The 20787-nt window shown below is 41.3% G+C and overlaps 2 protein-coding genes and 1 long non-coding RNA gene across 4 annotated transcripts in view; 2 read left to right on the forward strand and 1 right to left on the reverse strand.

The window, feature by feature from the left end:
• The first annotated feature begins 165 nt into the window (after nt 1-165).
• On the forward strand, nt 166-6440 carry LOC148891319 (E3 ubiquitin-protein ligase RNF126-like). The gene is made up of 9 exons (XM_089009052.1): nt 166-301; nt 1824-1882; nt 2129-2189; nt 2267-2490; nt 2598-2666; nt 2728-2797; nt 3912-4005; nt 4122-4237; nt 5496-6440. Exons 1-9 carry the CDS (start codon nt 212-214, stop codon nt 5643-5645), a joined length of 933 nt encoding a protein of 310 aa, XP_088865178.1. The 5' UTR covers nt 166-211; the 3' UTR covers nt 5646-6440.
• LOC148891320 (uncharacterized) lies at nt 5746-15231 on the reverse strand. 2 transcript variants are annotated; one of them, XR_016116524.1, is made up of 3 exons: nt 14033-15231; nt 11797-11930; nt 5746-5880 (listed from the first exon to the last, which is right to left on the reverse strand). It is a non-coding gene; the product is annotated as an uncharacterized LOC148891320 (long non-coding RNA). The 2 variants fall into 2 exon arrangements; XR_016116526.1 differs by lacking the exon at nt 14033-15231 and adding an exon at nt 12005-12126.
• Nucleotides 7080-20787, forward strand: part of LOC148891321 (potassium/sodium hyperpolarization-activated cyclic nucleotide-gated channel 2-like) — a 31398-nt gene continuing 17690 nt past the window's right edge. The window contains exons 1-3 of the mRNA XM_089009037.1: nt 7080-8479; nt 11728-12151; nt 16051-16212. Coding sequence (XP_088865163.1) covers nt 7572-8479; nt 11728-12151; nt 16051-16212 — 1494 coding nt within the window. The 5' untranslated portion in view covers nt 7080-7571. The remainder of the gene's footprint in view (nt 8480-11727; nt 12152-16050; nt 16213-20787) is intronic.

The raw sequence follows: 20787 nt of genomic DNA on the forward strand, positions 1-20787 counted from the left end.
GTTTTTACCAAATCATCATTATTTTGTATTGCACATAACAGGGCCCAAAGAAAGCTTTTATGGAAGATAAAATGAAATCATAAGGATGAAAACAGTCACGTGCATCAGATTCGTCTTGTTTTGATAGGCATCCCATAATGCATTGGGAAATGTCGTCTGGTCAGCTTCCCTTATCGGCCGGTTCTCGCGATCGTTTATCAAAAACCTGCCAATGTTCAGCAGAGAAATGGCAGAAGCTTCCCTTCGGCCCTGCCGGTTTTTCTGCCACCGATGTTCAGCAGAGATAAGCCCCCGTTTACCGGTAAGGCAAACCAAGCAGCACTTGATATGCCGATTTGACGAATGGCGTGATTGTGATGTGTCTAAGTCAGTTGCGTTTATGTGGTGGTGATGGTGCGGGGCAGCAGGTTTCGTCGCGAGCCACTCTCGTTGCCTTGTAAATACTCGGAGTTGTTCAACTTGTATTCCAATTAAAATCGAATAGTGAACATACAAAACATTGCCTTCACATAAATACATTTGCGGCTCTGCAGAATTGTGGCAGACTGTATTCAATTAGTTACCATGCATTCCTACGCCCAGGAAAAAATATTACTCTACGCTGTCAAGACAAATTTCTTTTTTTAAATTCAATAACTCTACTATAGTTCAATTCCAAGTAATTTTGTGTGTTTGAGTCGAAACAGCAAGTTTCTCAGCATCATGTGTGTATATGTAAGACACTAGCATATCTTCTCTGCGCATTAAATAAGAGTTATTGGATTGGATTTGCCTTTATTAGTCTCGTAGTGGAGAAATTTACATTTCACAGCAGCAAAGTTATGAAAGGAATGAAAGTAGAAAAACAAACTTTTGACTTTAAGACGGCGCCGCGAGAGTGGCTGCCTTTCCAGCAGCTCATGTATTTTGTTTTTCTACTTTCATTCCTTTCATCACTTTGCTGCTGTGAAATGTAAATTTCTCCACTGTGAGACTAATAAAGGCATATCCAATCCAATCCAAAATACATGAGCTGCTGGAAAGGCAGCCACTCTCGCGGCACCGTCTTGAAGTCCAAAGAACAACAAAAAAATAATAACAAAATAACAAAGACAATATGACAAAACTAAAGACACAGATAGACATTCATTCTTCATGACTTGCTGTACCCTCTTTGTTATATGAAGCAGTTGTAGATGAAAGAGGAGAGGATCAAAGCGTCTCTCCACCAGTGGATCAGGGACATCATGGTGGAACGTGCACGTCGACTACAAGCTAAATGTTGAAAGCAAACACGTCGACTACAAGCTAAATGTTGAAAGCAAACACGCAGCTGTAGCATCCATTGACGAAGAGATTGTCTCACATCTCCTGTCCCACATAAATCCGCTTCAATTCCAAGCCGCGACAGTTCCACATACACATCGGCGCATTCTTATCGCACGCTCCTCAAGCCATGTATCCATCCAGCCGCAGACTGTCCAACAGCACCGACCATCCGCTGAACAAAGCGGGGCTGTGAAGATGGTGCCCATTACAGGCGCAAAAAACACAATGGCATCTGTGGTGTCCAGCGATGACGGTCGAATGTCGAATGTGTAGTTACCCTCAGCTTGCAATTTTACAAACCTCCAATTCTGCCCCTCCCCAAACGTATTAATAATAATAATAATAATAATAATAATACATGACATTTATAAGCGCCTTTCAAAACTCTCAAGGACACTTTACAGTCACAGGATATTTTCTCTGCGGTAGACATTTTGTGCTGCTTTCTTGGATATTCAGACCCCAGTGTGTTCTTCCGAGTGTAATGTGATTCATTTTTGTGTCAATACCTGAAGGATTTTACCTGTCCACGGTGTGACTCTGGATTCGTTGAGGAATTGCCAGAGGAAAGAAGGTATAAGGAAAAATGATGAAATGCTGTACGAATATTGCATATACAGTAAAGTCTCGTTATATCGATACTCTCGGGAGTCGGAAAAAATATCAATATAACCGGACTATCGATATATCCGATCCTGCGGCATGTAAATTTTCTCTTTGCGTTCATAGAAATAGTATCGTAATAAGCAGTACTATCGATATAACCGATATCGATATAACGAGACTTTACTGTATTTCAATCTCTTTTTTGTTCATGCAGAACTGAAGATAGCTCTCCACCTACATCCTCCGCAAGCGAACAGATGCAAACACCCTTCCAGGTTCGTTAAAGGCATCGGTTAAAGAATTTTGCAGTTTTTTGGCATCATCCAATTCATCCCTATCATGTCTTTCCTAGACAACCACGAATCGCCAGCACTTGTTCACCTTTCCCTCCGGGTACAGTCCATTCACTCTGGGAATTTTCAATGAAAACTTTGACCTCAGAACTTGGCTGCCCACAGAAGCTAACAGAGAGACAGAAATTCAACGAGAACAAGAAAACGATTCGCAGCAACCACACGGTCTGCATGAGCCTCAACGACACCATACGCGCCATGAAGGAGTTCCCACGTTGGAAGGGTAAATATACTGTCAAGTCTGTTGTGCGTGACGCACTTTAGTGACCATCTGATATCACAACAAGACACATTATTATTATTATCATTTTTTTTTTACTGTTAATACAGAATTATCCAACAGCTAGTGAATGGGATCATAGCACCAATGGCGATGCCAAATATTGGAATGGGATCATGGTGAGTAACAACTTCGTCTTCTTTTCATCAAGTCTTATTAACTGATTGAAACACTTTGCAGGGGTGTGCTTCATTCAAACCCAATGGACTATGCATGGGGAGCAAACGGTTTGGACGCCATCATAACACAGGTATAACAATCGCCTTTTGTATGAAAATTTGGTTCGAAATGTCTCCCAATTTACACACAACCCTTGAACTCACGTGAGAAACTGTTTTCCCTTGCTGGAATTTTGGATCAAAAGGGAGTTAGCAATATAGCTGAAATGGGCTCAGCTGTTCAGTCTTATTAATCTGTTTAGGAACAATAGCATCTTTGAACTACAGACGCTCCCCAATTTATGAACGAGATACGTTCCGAACGGTCGTTGGTAAGTTGCTTCAGTGCTATATTTTCTATGGAATGTATGTTTAAGGCTTATCTAGGTATGTTTCAAGGACAACCGACGTCTCCAGACAAGTTGTATCCATAATTTGTAAAATGCCTTCAAATGACTTCTACTAAGCATAGTTTACAAAGATTCCACCGCATATAGCTATATTTTACGTTTTAAGACTCGCGCTGAATATTCAGGAAGTCTTGTTTTTGAGTTGGTGACGAGTCCGTACGTAACGTCACTAAAGGAACGCCCCTGACAGAAAAAAAAGACGCATTGTAGCAGTCCTTCCATCACGTCAATGTATTTTGCTGTATTGTTTGGTCTGAAAACCTTGTGCTGCACCCAAAAGCCGCCAGAAGAGGGTGTCCAAGCTCCATATAAGGAATTTATCAGCCTGTGGAAACGGAGGTGGCCACAGGAGGTCGCCATTTTGTGCCTCTTTTCTGGTGATCGTTTCTCCACAATGTTGCATCAAAATGGCACGGAATAAATTCTTGAATCGATTGCAAACATGTATGCTTTCCTCTTCAGAACTATTTGAATCATATTCATAACTGGAGGTGTAAAAAGAAAGCATATTCTCCGAATCTGAAACCATTGTTTTGATTCTCAAGCAATGCAAGACGTCTTGGCGTGATGTCACAAACTATGGGCGGGACTTTCTGAAAATGCCCAATTCGCAGCTCAATTTTTTGAAGATTTTGGACACTTTAAGTCATTTTTATTGGTGTTTTGCATGTGACTAAAAATATCATACTGCGTGTTTTGGGTATTTTAGATGCTATAAAATGTTTTTCTGATGTCAGTTAAAAAACAGAAAAGTGACATCGGTTGTCCTTTAAATTCTGTTCTATATCATTTGAAGCTACTCAACCAGTTTGAAAACACGGGTCCTCCTCCAGCGGATCGAGAAAGGATAAAGAATTTACCCACAGTCTCCATCACGGAAGAGCACATGGGTGAGTTTGAACATAAAAACAATGAAACGGTTAATAATAATAAATCAGATAAAAATATGGAATACATAATTGGGTGTTGAAGTCTTCATCTTGTTGTGTCTTGTTTACTTTTGCAGCTGCTGGTTTAGAGTGTCCCGTGTGCAAAGAAGACTACAGCGTGGACGAGAGCGTCAGACAGCTGCCGTGCAGTCATTTGTTTCACAATGACTGTATCGTACCTTGGCTTGGACAGGTAGGGAAGCAGATACTTGCTGGATGCCCAATGGCGCTCCACGTCCTAGTTTCAATTCCAAAATAAATTCTGGAATGGCGGTGAATGAGTGAAAAAGGAAATTTTAGAGCTGTCATTGTAATACAGTTATACCTTGGTTTACGAACCCCTTGGCTTGCGAACTTTTCGGTTTACGAACGTTAAATTTATGATAATTTTACCTTGGCATGCAAACTTTACCTTGGCATACAAACTTTTTTCGTACACAGCGCTTCCTCAATGAGTGATGTGTCATTCGCGAACGAGCCCGTTCTTCTAACAACAAAATGGCCGCCGACTGTTTTTGTCCTCTATTCCCCGCCCCCAGTCTTCGGTTAAAGCCACCTGATTGGTCAAAAACGCAGCAGTGAGGGGAGGTGGTTTAAACATTAAAGAGACAGGCAGACAACAGAGAGAGAGAGAGAGAGAGAGAGAGAGAGAGAGAGAGAGAGAGAGAGAGAGAGAGAGAGAGAGAGAGAGAGAGAGAGAGAGAGAGAGAGAGAGAGAGAGAGAGAGAGAGAGAGAGAGAGAGAGTGACAAAATCGATAGAAAACAGTGACATTTGGACTCGTTTCAACTTTGATAGTTAAAATTCCCATCAATCAGGCTCCACAAATAACCCGCACTAGCCATCAGTTCAATTTGAAATGAAAAGACAAGCAAAGGAACCAGCTATTAATGGTGTTTCTAGTGTGTCTGCTTGCATCTGTTGCTGTTGCAATATCACAACTTCCAAGATGTACAACCCAGAACTCCTTGAGACACTTTATGCAAAAAGCTATCCATTCCATCAAGCCATCAACGACCATCTCAAAGGTAAATAAAACAACTTTATTATACTGTACAGTTTATTTCTTTAATTACAATACCATAGCACATTTATTATACATAAGGTATATTGTGTGTTTTTTAAGGCTTATTTAGTAGAAAATTGTTTTATGGGGACCTGGGAACGGATTAGTCTCATTTTAATGATTTCCTATGGGAAATTAATTTTTGGGATACACACTTTTTGCCTCACACACTGTCTGGGAACCAATTGAGTTCGTAAGCCAAGGTATCACTGTACCATGATACCACAGTATTTTTTTCTCAAGGTTATCAAAAAGTCTCAATTGAATATCAAATCATGCATAGTGCAATCACTTGGATTAAATCCGATACACTTGCATCTTTTAAATAAAAATTGATTTTCTGTTTGTCAAAATGACATTTTTTTCCCCTTCTCTTTTCCCCGCAGCATGATACTTGTCCCGTGTGCAGAAAGAGTCTTAACGGCCAAAACACAGCCACGAACCCACCGGGTCTATCAGGGATGAACTTTTCTCCCTCCTCATCATCATCATCACCTTCCTCTTCCAACTCACATAGCAATGAAAACGCTTCATAGAGCCTTCATTGTCACCCTCACGTCATATTCTGGAAACCTCACGCTCTCAAGGAGTTTTTCTACAGTGGACACAAATATAGCTGTTAGTCTTAATTCTTACCGACAAGTAAGTTGAGATGAATTTGTCTCCGACTTCATCTGAGTCATCATTCCTCCCACTTGTGCTGACTGGTTGCCGGATGCTGCAATTGAGGACATTCTCCTTGGAAGCCTCCGTTGGACGATCCCGTGGGTACTGAAACAATCGGTAGGGAAAGTAAGATCTGTCTTAAGGTTGGAGACACGTTTTTTTTCAATCTCAAAGTCAAAATAAAAATAGTCTTTTTAAATGTTGCCTGTGGTGGTGCAGATGTGTTGAGGTGTATTCAGTTGTCTGAATCATGCTGAGCCAAGTATACAGCCAAGTGGATCAATTTTTAAGCATCTGCTTCTGACTATGTATTTATTTGCACATTTATTTTTGTTTGGAATTTTGCACAATGTGTAGTATTTTAATGAGACATCGTCTGAACTATTAAGTTTTTTTAAATGGCATTTAATTAGTTTCATGTTTGAAAATTGGAAGTTAGGGGTGCGATTTGGGTGGTGTTTGTATGAATTTATGCTGCATTTTTATTGAGTGAGCAAAGAAAAAAAAAATCACAATTTTATTTAATAATTCCATACAACCAATACCAGGGCATATTAAAAAAATTATCTCTGAAACTGGATGAAAGTGTCAATAAGCTATAGTGTTTTATTTCCTGATTTTAATGTTGTATTTTTACAGTGACAATAAAGTCCTTTGGAAATCGTTTTGGCAGACGTGGTTACTTTTACTACAGAATCATATAATTAACTGATTCACTGCCAGACGATGTGCAAAAATGTGTCAACGCCAGTGCCAGGGTTTTTGTCATTGTCACTCCAGCAGCTCCTGTGTTTTGCTTTTCTACTTTCATTTCTTTCATAACTTTGCTGCTGTGAAATGTAAATTTCTCCACTGCGAGACTAATAAAGGCAAATCCAATCCAAATTGCAGGACCCACAGAATATTGAGTTTTAGGATTGCGTATACATTGAATGCAGCGTAAGAAACCGTAGACTATCTTCAAAAAAAAGTTATTTCCTAAATTATATGCGTCTGGTGTTATATGAGCTTGAAATGAGGGTGACTGTCCAAAATACAATGCAATACATACATATTGGAGTCAAGAATAATGACTGTTACAGACACTCCTCTATTTACAAACGTTTTGAGATTTCACATCAGGAATTATTTTTAAATCAGACCAGGTAACAAGTTAACTTGTTCTCTGGAATACAGGCGCCCCCCCAACTTATTAATATTGAAGTTACGAACAACGGTACATACAAACATTTTTTGGGGGTATGTCGAAAAATGTTCGGACAGAGATGCTGTAAATTAGATTTTGTATTGTGAAGTTAAACTTCATTTTATTTATCTTATTACGTGCATGTACATACAGTGTGTCTCTTTCTTACATATGTAGTATTTTCTCCAGTAGTACATGTACATATCTTTATAGAGAATGTATTTTATGAAATGTTTATTTTTCAGTTCAAACCAATACAGGTTACTTGTACAAGCCTTAACATGCTTAGATAAGCCTTAAACATACATTCCATACAAAATATAGCACCAACACCAATATAGCAGCAACTTACGAATGAATTCAACATACAATCGAATTTACCTTACGAACAACCATTCATCGTATCTCGTTCGTAAGATGGGGAGCGTCTGTACTGTTGTTTACATGGGACAATTACAAATTTTGGTTTGGATTTTGGCAAGCATCATGTTTGATTACCTTTCGCGGGCCGAATAAAATGATGTGGAGGGACAGATTTGGCCCCAAGGCCTTGACTTTGGTAGCGAATTATTTTGAAATAAGTAACAGGAATACATTTTACAGGTTGTAAATGTTGTTCAATGTCCAATTGAAGGAAATCAATTCACGGTGGACGCACGAGAACGCGGTCCGAACCACTTTTGGCCAGGAGGGGGCGCCGCGTCCCTGTCTTCCAGGAGTCAGTTCGCCAAAGGAGCCCAGCCTTCCTCACGCAGAGAACTCATCCTCACGGCCCACTGCTGCCTCCGGAGCCACGGAGACCCGCGCACCTCATCTGGGCGATGCTGCCCACCACGGCCAGAGCAGCAGAGCATCAGGGGCGGAGGCGTCGGACTCGCAACCAACCGTCGTGATAGACACCGCGGAAGCGACAACGGGTGATGGTCGCAGCAGCGTCGCTCCAATTTCCAGCATGAAATGCAACAAAAACGGAGAATGCAGGAGGGACTCGGGCACCGGGAGCCTGCGCTCGATCATCTCCAAGCAGGAGAAGCCGAGTGGCGGGTCGGCGAGGGCCGACGACATCGGGGGCTCCAAGCGCGGAGCTTGTAATTCGACCACCGCCAGCATGGACGGCTCCATCACGCCGGGTGGGTCCCTCGCCGGCGGGCACGCAGGCGAGGGCGCTACCGCCGGAGCGAGCGGCGTGCCCGAGAAAAAGGACGCCAAGGTGTCCTTCTCCAACGCACCGAGCCGGAAAGCCTCGTCGTCCCTGCACGGGTCAAACCAAACCCCGCAACCCAGGAACTCTGTCACTTTCCAGAAGCCGGACGATGGACCCCCGATCGTCCCCGCCGAGGATGCAGAAGCGAGAGGCAGCCAGGCCAGCTTCATGCAGCGGCAGTTTAGTAGTATGCTTCAACCAGGAGTTAACAAATTCTCCTTACGCATGTACGGCAGCCAAAAAGCCGTGGAGAGAGAACAAGAGAGGGTCAAATCGGCCGGGAATTGGATTATCCACCCTTACAGTGATTTCAGGTAAGACCCGGTTGTTTGAGGTCCTCATTGCCCTCTACAACTTCATCATAGTGGGAGACCGACCACATGCTTACCACAGTCACTCGTCTCGTTTCCTCCCATTCCCTGTCACGACTTGTTCTGATCAAATGCGTCATTTGCAACACGGCGCCGTGCACTCAAGCCCACCCAAACAACCTGTTGTGTCAGTCAGACGGACTTAAGAGAGTTGCCAACTAAAAACACCTTTGCGTTGTGTTTCTACGGTAGCGCGTCTGGGATGGCCTGCTAACCCGTCAGACACTCTTTTGTATCGCACGCGAGCGGCGTGTGACAAAAGAGGGTGTCGCTCCAATGAAAACAACAACAAAACACATTCAACACACAGAGTAAATCTTTTTATAGGGTGTGCTTTACAAAAAAAAAAAGGCGCTAGGCTGGATGTGGTGCGTTATGTGCGCACGCTCCACACAGTAATGGAATGTCACCTTGAGCCAAAAGCGTGCTCACTGGAGACGTCATTCTACCCGGATCCTGCATCCTATATGTTGACTGGAGACTCAAACAAGCACAAGAAACGGGGCCATTTTTGTCCTCGTGCCATGCTCAATGCAAACAAGGCGATAACTTGATGGTTTTTTTTTTACTAAACCAATCAGGGACTCAATTGCACGGCATAGGTCAGGGAGGGGGGATGCCATCTTGAAATATCTTGAAATATTGTTTTCAATTTGTAGAAATGGTGGGGTTGTATTTATTTAAATTTTCTCTGCTTCTATTTTTGTATTTTGTATTTATTTCCAATTCATTTTAATACATTTTCATTTATTTTAATTTATTTCTGTATTTTTTTTATTTTACTTTATTAATTTTATTTTGTAGTTTTATTTTGTACTTTTTTGTATTTTTTAATTCTGTATTTTTATTTTGTATTATTATTTAGTATTTTTATTTTGTATTTATTTTGTATTTATTTTGTATTTTTATGTAGTATTTTTATTTTCTATTTATATTTTGTATTTCTATTTGTTTTTCTTTTTCATTTTCTGTTATATTTTGTATTTTTATTTTTTATGTATTTCTTATGTATTGTTTATATTTTTGTATGTATTTTTGATGTGTTTTTAGGTAGTTTTTATGTAATATCTATATATTTTTAATGTATTTTTATGTATTTTTGATGTGTTTTTAGCTAGTTTTTATGTAATATCTATGTATTTTTAATATATTTTTATTTATTTTGATTTATTGACTCAGTCAGTCAGTCAGTCAGCTATTCGTTCGTTCATTCATTCATTCATTCGTTCGTTCGTTCGTTCGTTCGTTCGTTCGTTCGTTCGTTCGTTCGTTCGTTCGTTCGTTCGTTCGTTCATTCATTCATTCATTCATTCATTCATTCATTCATCTTCTCCACCCTTCCCTTCTCCACCGTCACGCCACATCTAGCCCATTTTTATCCCCCCAACCCTTATCTGCGCTCCAACTTGAGTTAAACAAACCGGAATACCACAGGCCACCTTAGAGAGACCTCGGACTCCCACGCAGAACCGAACCGCAGCTGCCTACAACTTCATTGTCATGCTAATGCATGCGTGGTGAATATCCAAAGTCGAGCGTGATCACCGGGGTGCTTATTACTGTTGCAATGAAGCGCAGGAGTCGAAGCGTGTTGTATAAGTCGCAGGGTAGTGACTCAGCGCTGCACCTGTCCTGCAGAGACAGCTGTGACGGACGGGGAGGTGGGGCCCCCAAAACTCAGAGACGTTCACTTTCACGTCACCACGGGGATGAAAGTCAGCGGTCTCCCTGGACTGCATGCAAGACTCTTCAACAATTACTGTGTTTTTGGGGGAGTAACTGTCCAAGTAGCAACAAAACAAACTTTTAAACATTACAGATGCATTTTAAAGGACAACAGACGCCTCCGGACAAGTTGTGTCCACAATTTGTATAATCACTTCAAATGACTTCTACTGAGTGTATTTTATAAAGATTCCACTGCAAAAAAAAAGCTATATTTTACGTTTTAAAGCTCGCGCTGAATATTCAGTAAATCTTGTTCTCGAGTCGATGATGATGCCTGACGTGACGCCACGTCAGGAACGCCCCTGACCGAGAAAGCATTTTGGGTACTTTGTTTGGTCTGAAAACTTCGTGTTGATGGCGAAATTAGAAGGAAAACACATAACGCGATGGTGAATCGTATGTTGCACCAAGACTACTATTTGATACTAGTTGACACAAATTCCCAGCAGACGAATCAGCCCATTTCCGGGACCTTCTGAAACTGAAACTTTCTGATGTCATTTTGAAGTAGTTTTGGGACACTTTAAGTCATTTTTCTTGATGTTTTGCATTGCGACCGCTACATGACCACCCGACTCGACCACGACATCCGACCCTAAAAATGCGACTGGAAACACGCTAGCCGGTAACACAATTTTGGCCAGCCAGCATCTCACTCTCGCACAGCAAACGACCGTGTGATGGCACCAGAGGGGGGAGTTTACGAGTCATTTAGTTTCCGAGTCTCTATTTAATATTTTGAATGGATTTTGACTTACGACTAACTTGACTTATAACCGTTTGGTCAGAACGGAACTCGGTCGTAAGTCGGATGTTACCTGTATTTATTTATTTATCTATTTGTTTATTAATATATTTGTTTATTCATCTATTATGTATTTATCTATTTGTTTATCAGAATCAGAATCAGAATACCTTTATTCGTCCCGCAATGGGGAAATTTGCAGTCCACAGCAGCAATTGAAGAGGGATGGGGTTGGGGTTTATTCATCTATTATTTATTTATCTCTTTGTTTATTCATCTATTATTTATTTGTGTGTTTATTTGTTAATTTATTTGTGTTTAATTATTTATTTAAATGTGTGTTTATTCGTGTATTTATATGTGTGTTTATGTGTGAATTAATGTGTTTGTGAATTTTTTTGTGTTTGTATAATTGTGTGTGTTTGTGTAATTGTGTTTGTGTATTTATTTGTGTATTTATTCATGTATTTATTTATCCATTCATTCAGCATCCATCCATCCATCCATCCATCCATCCATCCATCCATCCATCCATCCATCCATCCATCCATCCATCCATCCATCCATCCAGTCCACAAAGTCCTGGTGACCACCTTAACTCAATGTCAATGTCTTTTCCCCTCTCCAGAACAAGTGTATGGTCTCACCTGAATCTTTGGTTTGATCTTTTTCTATATCCCCCCCCCCACTGCACCCCACACAAACACTCCTCCAAAAGGTTCTACTGGGATTTCACAATGCTGCTGTTCATGGTGGGCAACCTGATCATCATCCCCGTGGGCATCACCTTCTTCAAGGAGGAGACCACCACGCCCTGGATCATTTTCAACGTCATCTCGGACACTTTCTTCCTTATGGACCTGGTACTGAATTTTCGCACAGGAATCATCATCGAGGACAACTCGGACATCATTTTGGACCCTGAAACCATCAAGAAAAAGTACCTCAAGACGTGGTTCATAGTGGACTTCATCTCATCCATCCCGGTGGATTACATATTCTTAATAGTGGAGAAAGGGATCGATTCCGAAGTGTACAAGACGGCTCGGGCCCTGAGGATCGTCCGCTTCACCAAGATCTTGAGTCTTCTGCGGCTGTTGAGGCTCTCTCGATTAATTCGCTACATACACCAATGGGAAGAGGTGAGCCGTAATTGTTTACAAAATGAATATTTGTTACATTTGAGGAACTTCTGGCGCACAGGTTGAACAAATCCACCAACCAAAAGGTCACATAGAAGTTGTCTTGCATCCAACCAGACACTCACTCTGAGCACCTCGGTATTCATGTTCTCACCTCTCGCCTTGTGGTGTGCGCTGCATAATGTTAGGAGGATGTTTGAACCTAGACAAAATTTGCATTCTAATTACTGTTATTGTCACCTGAACCACTAACCCACCCCTCGCGGCGCCCAGCCTCCCCGTTTCCTCACTGTTTGACCTGGAAATCCCACAGGAGGCATCGAGCAGTCTAATAAGCAGCCTGTACTCAAAGGCAAACACAGTTAATCAATTAAGGAGGTGCTGAAAGAACAGGTTGGTGCAGCCCGGGAATAACGCACGGCAATAACGCCAAGGTCGACTGCAATGATATACAACAGAATTGGTGAAACGTCGCTAAAAGTGGTACAATATGGTGATGAACTCATTCAATCCCATTCACGAATTTATTTGGGAATTGAAAATATGACAGAGAGTGTGATTCCCGAATTAGTTCGGGGTTTGTTTTTCCATACTTGGGTGCTGATAAAGCACTGGCCATGGCCTCTGGCAATGTTTTTTTTCTTTTCCACAAGCGGGCAGCATTTCCATTTTTTCCATGTTAGCGCTTTGTTCCAGCTTCAGCTGTTGTTAAAACGCTTTATAAACCAATATGTATGTACCCCGCCTCGTGCCCTAAAACAGCTGAGATATGCTCCAGCACCCCCCACAACCCTAATGAGGAATAAGCGGTAAGGAAAACTGATGGATGTATTTATAGCATTGTATTTTGGACAGCCGCCCTCATTTCAAGGTCATATAACTCCAGACCCATATAATTTAGGAATTAACTAATGAAAGTAGAGCAGATGAGGTTTCTTACGCGGCATTGAATCTTTATGTAGTCCTAAATCTCAATATTCTGTGGGTCCTGGACTTCGAGTGACAATGACAAGTGGATTAGAAAATAGATGGATGAACGGATGGATTTGCATGATGAGATTTCACATCAGGAATTATTTTTAAATCAGACCAGGTGACAAGTCAACTGGTTCCCTGGAATACAGGCGTTCCCCAACTTATTAATATTCGAGTTACAAATAACGGTAAATATGAACATTTTTGAGGGTTCAGTATGTCGAAAAAATGTTTGGACGGAGCTGCTATAAATTAGATTTTGTATTGAGCGCCTTTGGGCTGCACCAACCTGGTCTTGTATTGGCTGCGTACTGTGCTTCAGACACACAAACATTAGAGGTTTCAAGGGATGGATGTTTTTGCGAGGGACACCAAGGCTGACCAATCAGCGCCCGGCTATGCTGAAGTGTTGCAATGAGTTCAGGCCCCGATCTGCCAAGCTTGCTTACGATTGGCAGCGTAGAGTATTTATGCGGGGAGGAAATCCCTCTTCCCAATTGACGCTCCAGGAGGACACCATGCATTACAAAAAGCATGTCAGGGGCGTTCCAGACGTGACATCACGAAAACAAGACTTCCTGAATATTCAGCGTGAGTCTTAAAACGTAGAAATATAGCTATATGCCGTGGAATCTTTGTAAGATACGCTCAGTAGAAGTCATTTGAAGTGATTTTACAAATTATGGAAACAACTTGTCTGAAGGCGTCGGTTGTCCTTTAAACACACATCCCATACAAATCATAGCACTGAAGCAACTTACAAACAACTTCACCTTATTAACGACCGCTCGGAACGTATCTCGTTTGTAAGGTGGGGAGTGTCTGTACATCTCATTCGACTTCCACCCTGAGTCACTTAATTGTCTCTTTTAAAAGCGGAACGGAAAAGGTGAAGAAGGCTGTTACTTGGCAGACTTTGCCATTGGCTTGATTGACTCTCCAAGCGATGCACTTTTTTTCTCCGCCGAGCTCGGAGCTGCAGCCCGACTCCAAGGAGAGGAGGTCCGTCCGGCAATGTCACGAGATCCTTTGCCTTTTGCGTTTATGCCACTATTGGCAGCGTGGCGTTGGCATTTTGCAGTGCTGAGCAGTGCAAGCGGGCCTCCGCTGCTCACTTGACCTTTGGATAATTGGATTTTTGAAGATATGATGTGATATACACACACACACACATGGACAAATGCATGATGGGAAGTAGTACTTGGCATGCATGGAAAATGAGAGTGGAGATGGGGGGTGGGTTGAGTGAGTGTCATCTCCCCTCCCCATCATGGGAGTCACATCACTTATTTTATACGGGACCTTGTCGAGTTACTCCATCGCTCAAATAGGACACGGTGGAGTTGCTCGTACAGTTAAAAAAAAATTGCACAACAGGCATACAAATTCCAATAAAGGTCAAAAAGATTTGAGAAGTTGAGCATAGGTGCTGTGTATAAACCACACCCCATTCTTCTTCAGTGGAAAATCTCAATTCTCCCTCATTGGCACTGACCTATTTTTTTCCTTATCCCTCCATAGCTTAAGGCATTGTTTGGTGAATTTGAACAACAGCAAAACAGGAGAGTGCATGCTCGACTATATCGTGGGCCATCTTAAAGGACAACCGACGCCCCCGGACAAGTTGTGTTCATAATTTGTAAAATCACTTCAAATGACTTCTACTGAGCGTATTTGACAAAGTTTCCACCGCATATAGCTATTTTTACGTGTTAAGACTCGCGCTGCATATTTAGGAAGTCTTGTTTTCGAGTTGGTGACGATGCCTGACGTGACGTCACGTGAGGAACGCCCCTGACCGAGAAAGCGACACACAATGCATTTTGGGTACTTTGTTTGGTCTGAAAACATTGTGTTGATGGTGAAATTAGAAGGAAAACACATAAATAACGCGATGGTGAATCATTGTGTGTTGCACCAAGACTACTATTTGATACTAGTTGACACAAATTCCCAGCAGACAAATCAGCCCATTTCCAACTGAGCTTGGGCGCCATCTTGTGCATTTTCTGGGCGCTACATTGGAGTCCAGATGCCTCAAAATGATCCGGAATAACTTCTTTAATCAATTGCAAATTTATGCTTTCCTCTTCAGAACTATTTAAATCATATTCCTAACTGGATGAGTGACAAGAAAGCATCTTCTCCGAATCTGAAGCCATTGTTTGATTCTAGAGCATGGCAAGACATCCTGGCGTGTTGTCACGAATAAGGGGACGGGATCTTCTGAAACTCGCCATCTCCGAGGTCATTTTGAAGTCGTTTTGGGACACTTTAACTCATTTTTATTGGTGATTTGCATTTGACTAAAATATCAGCCTGTGTGTTTTGTTTATTTTAGATGCTATAAAACGTTTTTCTGATGTCAGTTAGGAAACAAAAAAATGGTGTCGGTTGTCCTTTAAATGACACTAAAAATTCACTGAGGCCACTCTAAAATTTCACTGAGGCCGCAGGATGATAGCTGATTGGCCAAAGTATGATTGACATCCAAGGAGACACGGACTATCAGTTGTTAAGGATCATAATGGTCCCTGTCCATCATGTGTACATATAATGTTGGTCCGCACACATCATGCCATGTGCGGGTGTCCCCGCGGGGTCGTGAGCGTCCGCGCATATGTGTGTGTGTGTGTGTGTGTGTGTGTGCAGGCATTTGTGAGCACTCAATAATGGCATGCCTCTTGCCTGCTCCCTGCCGTGTGTGATGCGGGACTGACGGGAGCCTGTCATTCCCGCTCATTTATCAAACACGGTTTAATCTGAAGGAAACTGCAAAGCCGAATGGTTTCGTGAAATTTGAATTCAAGGGGGACTTGTTCGTTAACTATTTTCAGTCACACCCAATAAAATAAAATAAAAAAAAGCATCTTCACAATGGGATTGATTCTTGCTAGATTTTTTTTCAACATGTCACACTCTAGATCTTCCATATGACCTACGACCTTGCCAGTGCTGTGATGCGGATCATCAATCTGATTGGAATGATGCTGCTGCTGTGTCACTGGGACGGCTGCCTTCAGTTCCTTGTTCCAATGCTGCAGGATTTCCCCTCTGACTGCTGGGTGTCCCTCAACAAAATGGAGGTAAGAAGTAGTAGGACCAGAAATTGCCATATTGAACCTGCAGTTAGATGATTAAAGTGACAATATTTGACATGCCTGCTCCCTGTTCAGATTTTACACATTGTAATACTAATTAGTCACATGACACCAAAGATGAAAAATGGCTAATTAGGCATATTTTGGACAATTTAACTCCATTGTTTCTCGCATATGCTGTATAGTTCTGAGGTTAGGCTTGAGATTTTTGGCTGCTTATTGTAGAATTTGCGTCTTTTCCGAAACGCTCCCATCGGTTTTCTACAGCTATCCAAAGCATGCATGTTGCATTCAATGTCTTCATTGAATGCAAGAGAATCAAGCTCCAGAAATCTGGCATGAAAGAAAATAGATGGCTGAAAAAATAGCAACCTAAGTAAATAAAAAAATAATAATAATAAAAACAAAAAAACAAAATAAAAACATACAAAATACAAAAAAAGCCAAAGTACAAAAAAATACAATTACAAAATACAAAAAAAATTACAAAATACAAAAAAATTAAATGACAAAATACAAAAATAAAATAAAATTACAAAATACAAAAATAAAATTACAAAATACAAAAAAAATTAATTACAAAATACAAAAAAATTAAATGACAAAATACAAAAATAAAATAAAATTACAAAATACAAAAATAAAATTACAAAATACAAAAAAATAAAATTAAAAAACAAAAAACAAAATACCAAAAAAATACAATTAAAAAACAAAAAACAACAAAAAAACACTAAACAATATACAATACACAAAATGCAAACAAATGCAAATCCAAATACAAATGCGCCTTATGCCGGGAAACCCACTTGACATTGTCTTTGCCATGCCCCAAAAATCAGGAAAACTGAAATGAAAACTAGTTTCATCTCATACCTCCACAATTCTGTTCTACATAGATCTCAATCTATGCATATGATTTTAACATGTATCTTCAAAGATACTATGTTGAAAAAAAAACAACATTCATGTTTTTCCATTTACAGGATCTTGAAGTGATCATTGCATTTGTCGCAAGCTTTGGCCACACTGCTGAAAATGCCTCTTTAGTCAGAAGTACAAAACAAAAAACAGGCTTTGAGATTAATAGCTATCGTTGATAGGGTGTCGTTCAAAACAAAAGTCCCATGCTACGCTGTGAACCGCCTATTAGCTCAAGTGGCTGGGGCCGATGCTATTATTGGTCCATGAAAAGTTGTTGTTCGCAGCTCAGATTGTCTGGAGAGATTTTATTTGATTTTTTTTTACAAATACAAAAACGCACAAAAAATTTCACCCTGAGCTTCACCACACTGAGGTCACTATAGGAAAGATAAAAGGGGGAACGGAGAGCTGAAGGTGACTATGACTGGACAGCTGGGCTCTTTGTTGCCATGCATCTCTCGGTGAGATAAAAGCTGCTTGTTTATACGTTTATCTGTCAGCCTTTTAGGAAGTGTGGGGAGACCGCAGGCACACGGCCAAATGCACTTTTAGACAGATTTGTCCTCCCTTCAACGATAGACCGAACGTCTTAAAACCCAAGTTTTGCTTCTGGATTGGGGTGGCTGTCAATCTTGTTTTTACAGCCGCACAAAGTAGGAAGTTAATGAGATCATAAAACAAGATCCCGTGTATTTAATGTGTCGATAGGACAGTTTTAGTAGCAGGTAAGGAAATTCAATTACGATCTGGCAAGCTCGTTCGTGAAACCAAAATGATAGAATAAAACACTTAAAATGGTCTTTCTCCACATTGAATCAATCCAATCAAAACTTTTCCTTCACCAGAAACTAAAACTGGTTGAGGTGACATTTTTTTATAAACAGTTTTCAGTTGTCCTCCAACTTAAAATGGCAGCACTGAGGGTCTTGTAAGGGTCATTTTATCAATGTTCAATTTGACTATTTTTCAATGTATTTTAAATTGTACCTACCTTGTCAAGCATCAATAAAACAGGAATCGAACTACATGACAAAAAAAAAAACCAGACAATTGTCTGGAACACATTTTGCTTAGATTAACCAATCCCAGAATGGATGAGAAGGTTTCTTCAGCCGTCATCTGTACTTCTTTGATGGTGTCGGACGTTTCGCTTCTTATCCAAGAGGCTTCGTCAGCGAACTAAAATTTGCTGGTAGTTTTGGTCCTATATATATCTCCCTACTGTCCAGACGTGGCGGTGCCAGACTCTGCTATGATAGGTCCCTGCTTTTAGGTTGGGGGAGCAGAGGACCATTCCCTGACGCAACCAGCAAATTTTAGTTCACTGACGAAGCCTCTTTGATAAGAATCGAAACGTCCAACACTTTCAAAGAAGTACAGATGACGGCTGAAGAAACCTTCTCATCGATGGACCACTCTTGTACGACTGAGAGCTTACATAGACCAATCCCAGAATGAAAAACTGCTGATGTCATTGAGGGCCAGGTTACCCCGTTGGGCCACCATGAATCATATTGCGAAGGCCCTGCTGGAACTGGGACTCGTGATATCATATGTGAAGTTTGACCTTGGGAAGAATAGATAGGATTGGATTGGATAAGCCTTCATTCGTCGTGTAGTGGATAAATTTACATTTCACAGCAGCATAGTGATGAAAGTAAGAGGAAAGGAAAGGAAGAAGTAGAAAAACTAATACATGGCCTGCTGTAAAGGCAGCCACTCTAACGGTGCCATCTTGAAGACAGAGCTAAATAAATAACAAAAAATCTGACAACATTTCTCCACCCTCTTTGTTATATGAAGCAGTTCTAGATGAAAGAGGACAGGATCAAAGTGCCCTTTTCACCAGTGGATCAGGGACATCTGGGTGAAATGTGCACGTCTGCTACAAGCTAAATGTTGAAAGCAAACACAAAGCTGTCACATCCATTGACCAAAAGAGACGGTCTCGCATCTCCTTTCCCATGTAAATCCGCTTCAATTCCAAGCCTCGACAGTTCCACATACGAAATCTGATTGGACAAAATCATATTTAAGAGCCGCACCTACCACAAGCCATGAAAAAGGTGAACATGCAAGAAAGATCTATATATGATCTAATGTAAACCTACATGGCAGACCGACGGATGACAAAGTGAGGTGACGTTCGTTTCTGACTGACAGGACACTGACTCGTCCATTGCTCGCCCCCTTTTGTAGAACCAGAGACAGCCCAGTCCCCAGAGAGCCGTCACTCTTAAAGTTAAGAGGCATTTGGGCACGGGGCAGCCCGCCTAGAGCCACCTGAGACTACCCTCCCCTATTGAGTGGTTGACAACTTGTAACATTAGCCATTGTGTTGCGAACCCCGGCCATCCATCAAAGCTCACACTCCTACAGTGGCTTTGGTGGAGAGGGAGCCCTCGGGCCGAGACCCGTGGAGGGCATTGAGAACACTGTGTAACGCTAGATGACATCCGCCAGTCAGTAATTGGATTTCATAGAACTTGCAACACCTCGGGGACCGAGGCTGTTTTCATTACGTAGCGCCGCTTCTATCCATTAACTCTATTTGGTTTATATTTGGTGAAACTATCGAGAGCCTTGTCGGTCACTACGATAAGATGCTCTGTGCTGCCGCAGTCGCATGTGTTATATGAGTCAAGCAGGAAAGTCACATTTGGTTTTTTTGTCCATTTTTTTTTGCTAGTGGTTGTCGACTGAAAATGACATCACAATTGCTCAGGGGTTTAGGTCATCACCAATTATGACTCATAATCAAAAAACAGGTGGGCTATGGTTGGTCGTTACTTGGGCCTCGAGGTAACTGTGAAGGAAATTCGCCACACGAACACATTTAAACATCTTTTCTATTTCCTTTTGCATCATTTTGTTTTTCTTGGACTTCCTGTCATGTCACATCCTGCCCGCCTTTACATGACGTCACATTCTGTCCGTCTTTATAAAAGCTCTCCCAACACACCCCATCTCTCTCTTTTCCTCTTGGCTTTTTCCCTCTGCCTGCCCTTCGGGGTAATGGGGGGGTCACAATTTGTGCCGTCCCCAAATTAAAAGAACCTTCTTGTTTTTACTTGATTCCTGCTTCATTAATCATGACTTTATCAATAACTGTGATTTTCAGTCGACAGAAAGTGGCAAAATGGACGCCCCGCTGATATGGATAAATATCAGTGTATTAACGGATATTCCACAAATTCAATTCTCGTTCGACGCTCGAGAAATGCTTCATACAACAAAGAAGGTGCAGAAAGTGCTTCAGATTGAATGACTGTTTTTGTCTTTTGTGTTGTCACGTCATTTATTATTTTGTTTTGACTTCAAGATGGCGCCGCGAGAGTTGCTGTTTTTACAGCAGCTCTGTATTTTGTTTTTCTACTTCTTCTTTTCCTTTCCCTTTACTTTTCTGCTGTGAAATTTAAATTTTGTCACTGCGAGGCTAATAAAGGCTAATCCAATCCAATCCAAGTGTTACAAAAACAAAATATATTCTTCCCAATTTCGGAGGTCAGATTTCAAACTTTGGGCATTCCTGAATTCTGAAAGCAACTGACCAGAGTTGACCATTGAGCTATAAAGCCATGGGGTGAGGTTCAATTTGGATCGTTCCTAGAACCAACTTCTTCGGCAACATAGGTT

This window comes from Hippocampus bargibanti, linkage group LG11 (assembly GCF_051943395.1).
Source record: "Hippocampus bargibanti isolate YZ-2025 linkage group LG11, ASM5194339v1, whole genome shotgun sequence".
Classification (NCBI taxonomy): Eukaryota; Metazoa; Chordata; class Actinopteri; order Syngnathiformes; family Syngnathidae; genus Hippocampus; species Hippocampus bargibanti.

What these genes read in the sequence shown, in the direction of transcription:
- LOC148891319 (XM_089009052.1), top strand. Translation starts at nt 212, where the DNA reads ATGTTCAGCAGAGAAATGGCAGAAGCTTCCCTTCGGCCCTGCCGGTTT. An exon ending in AGATAAGCCCCCGTTTACCG is followed by an intron (nt 302 to 1,823) that starts GTAAGGCAAACC and finishes CAATACCTGAAG; the next exon opens with GATTTTACCTGTCCACGGTG. An exon ending in TCGTACCTTGGCTTGGACAG is followed by an intron (nt 4,238 to 5,495) that starts GTAGGGAAGCAG and finishes TTTTCCCCGCAG; the next exon opens with CATGATACTTGTCCCGTGTG.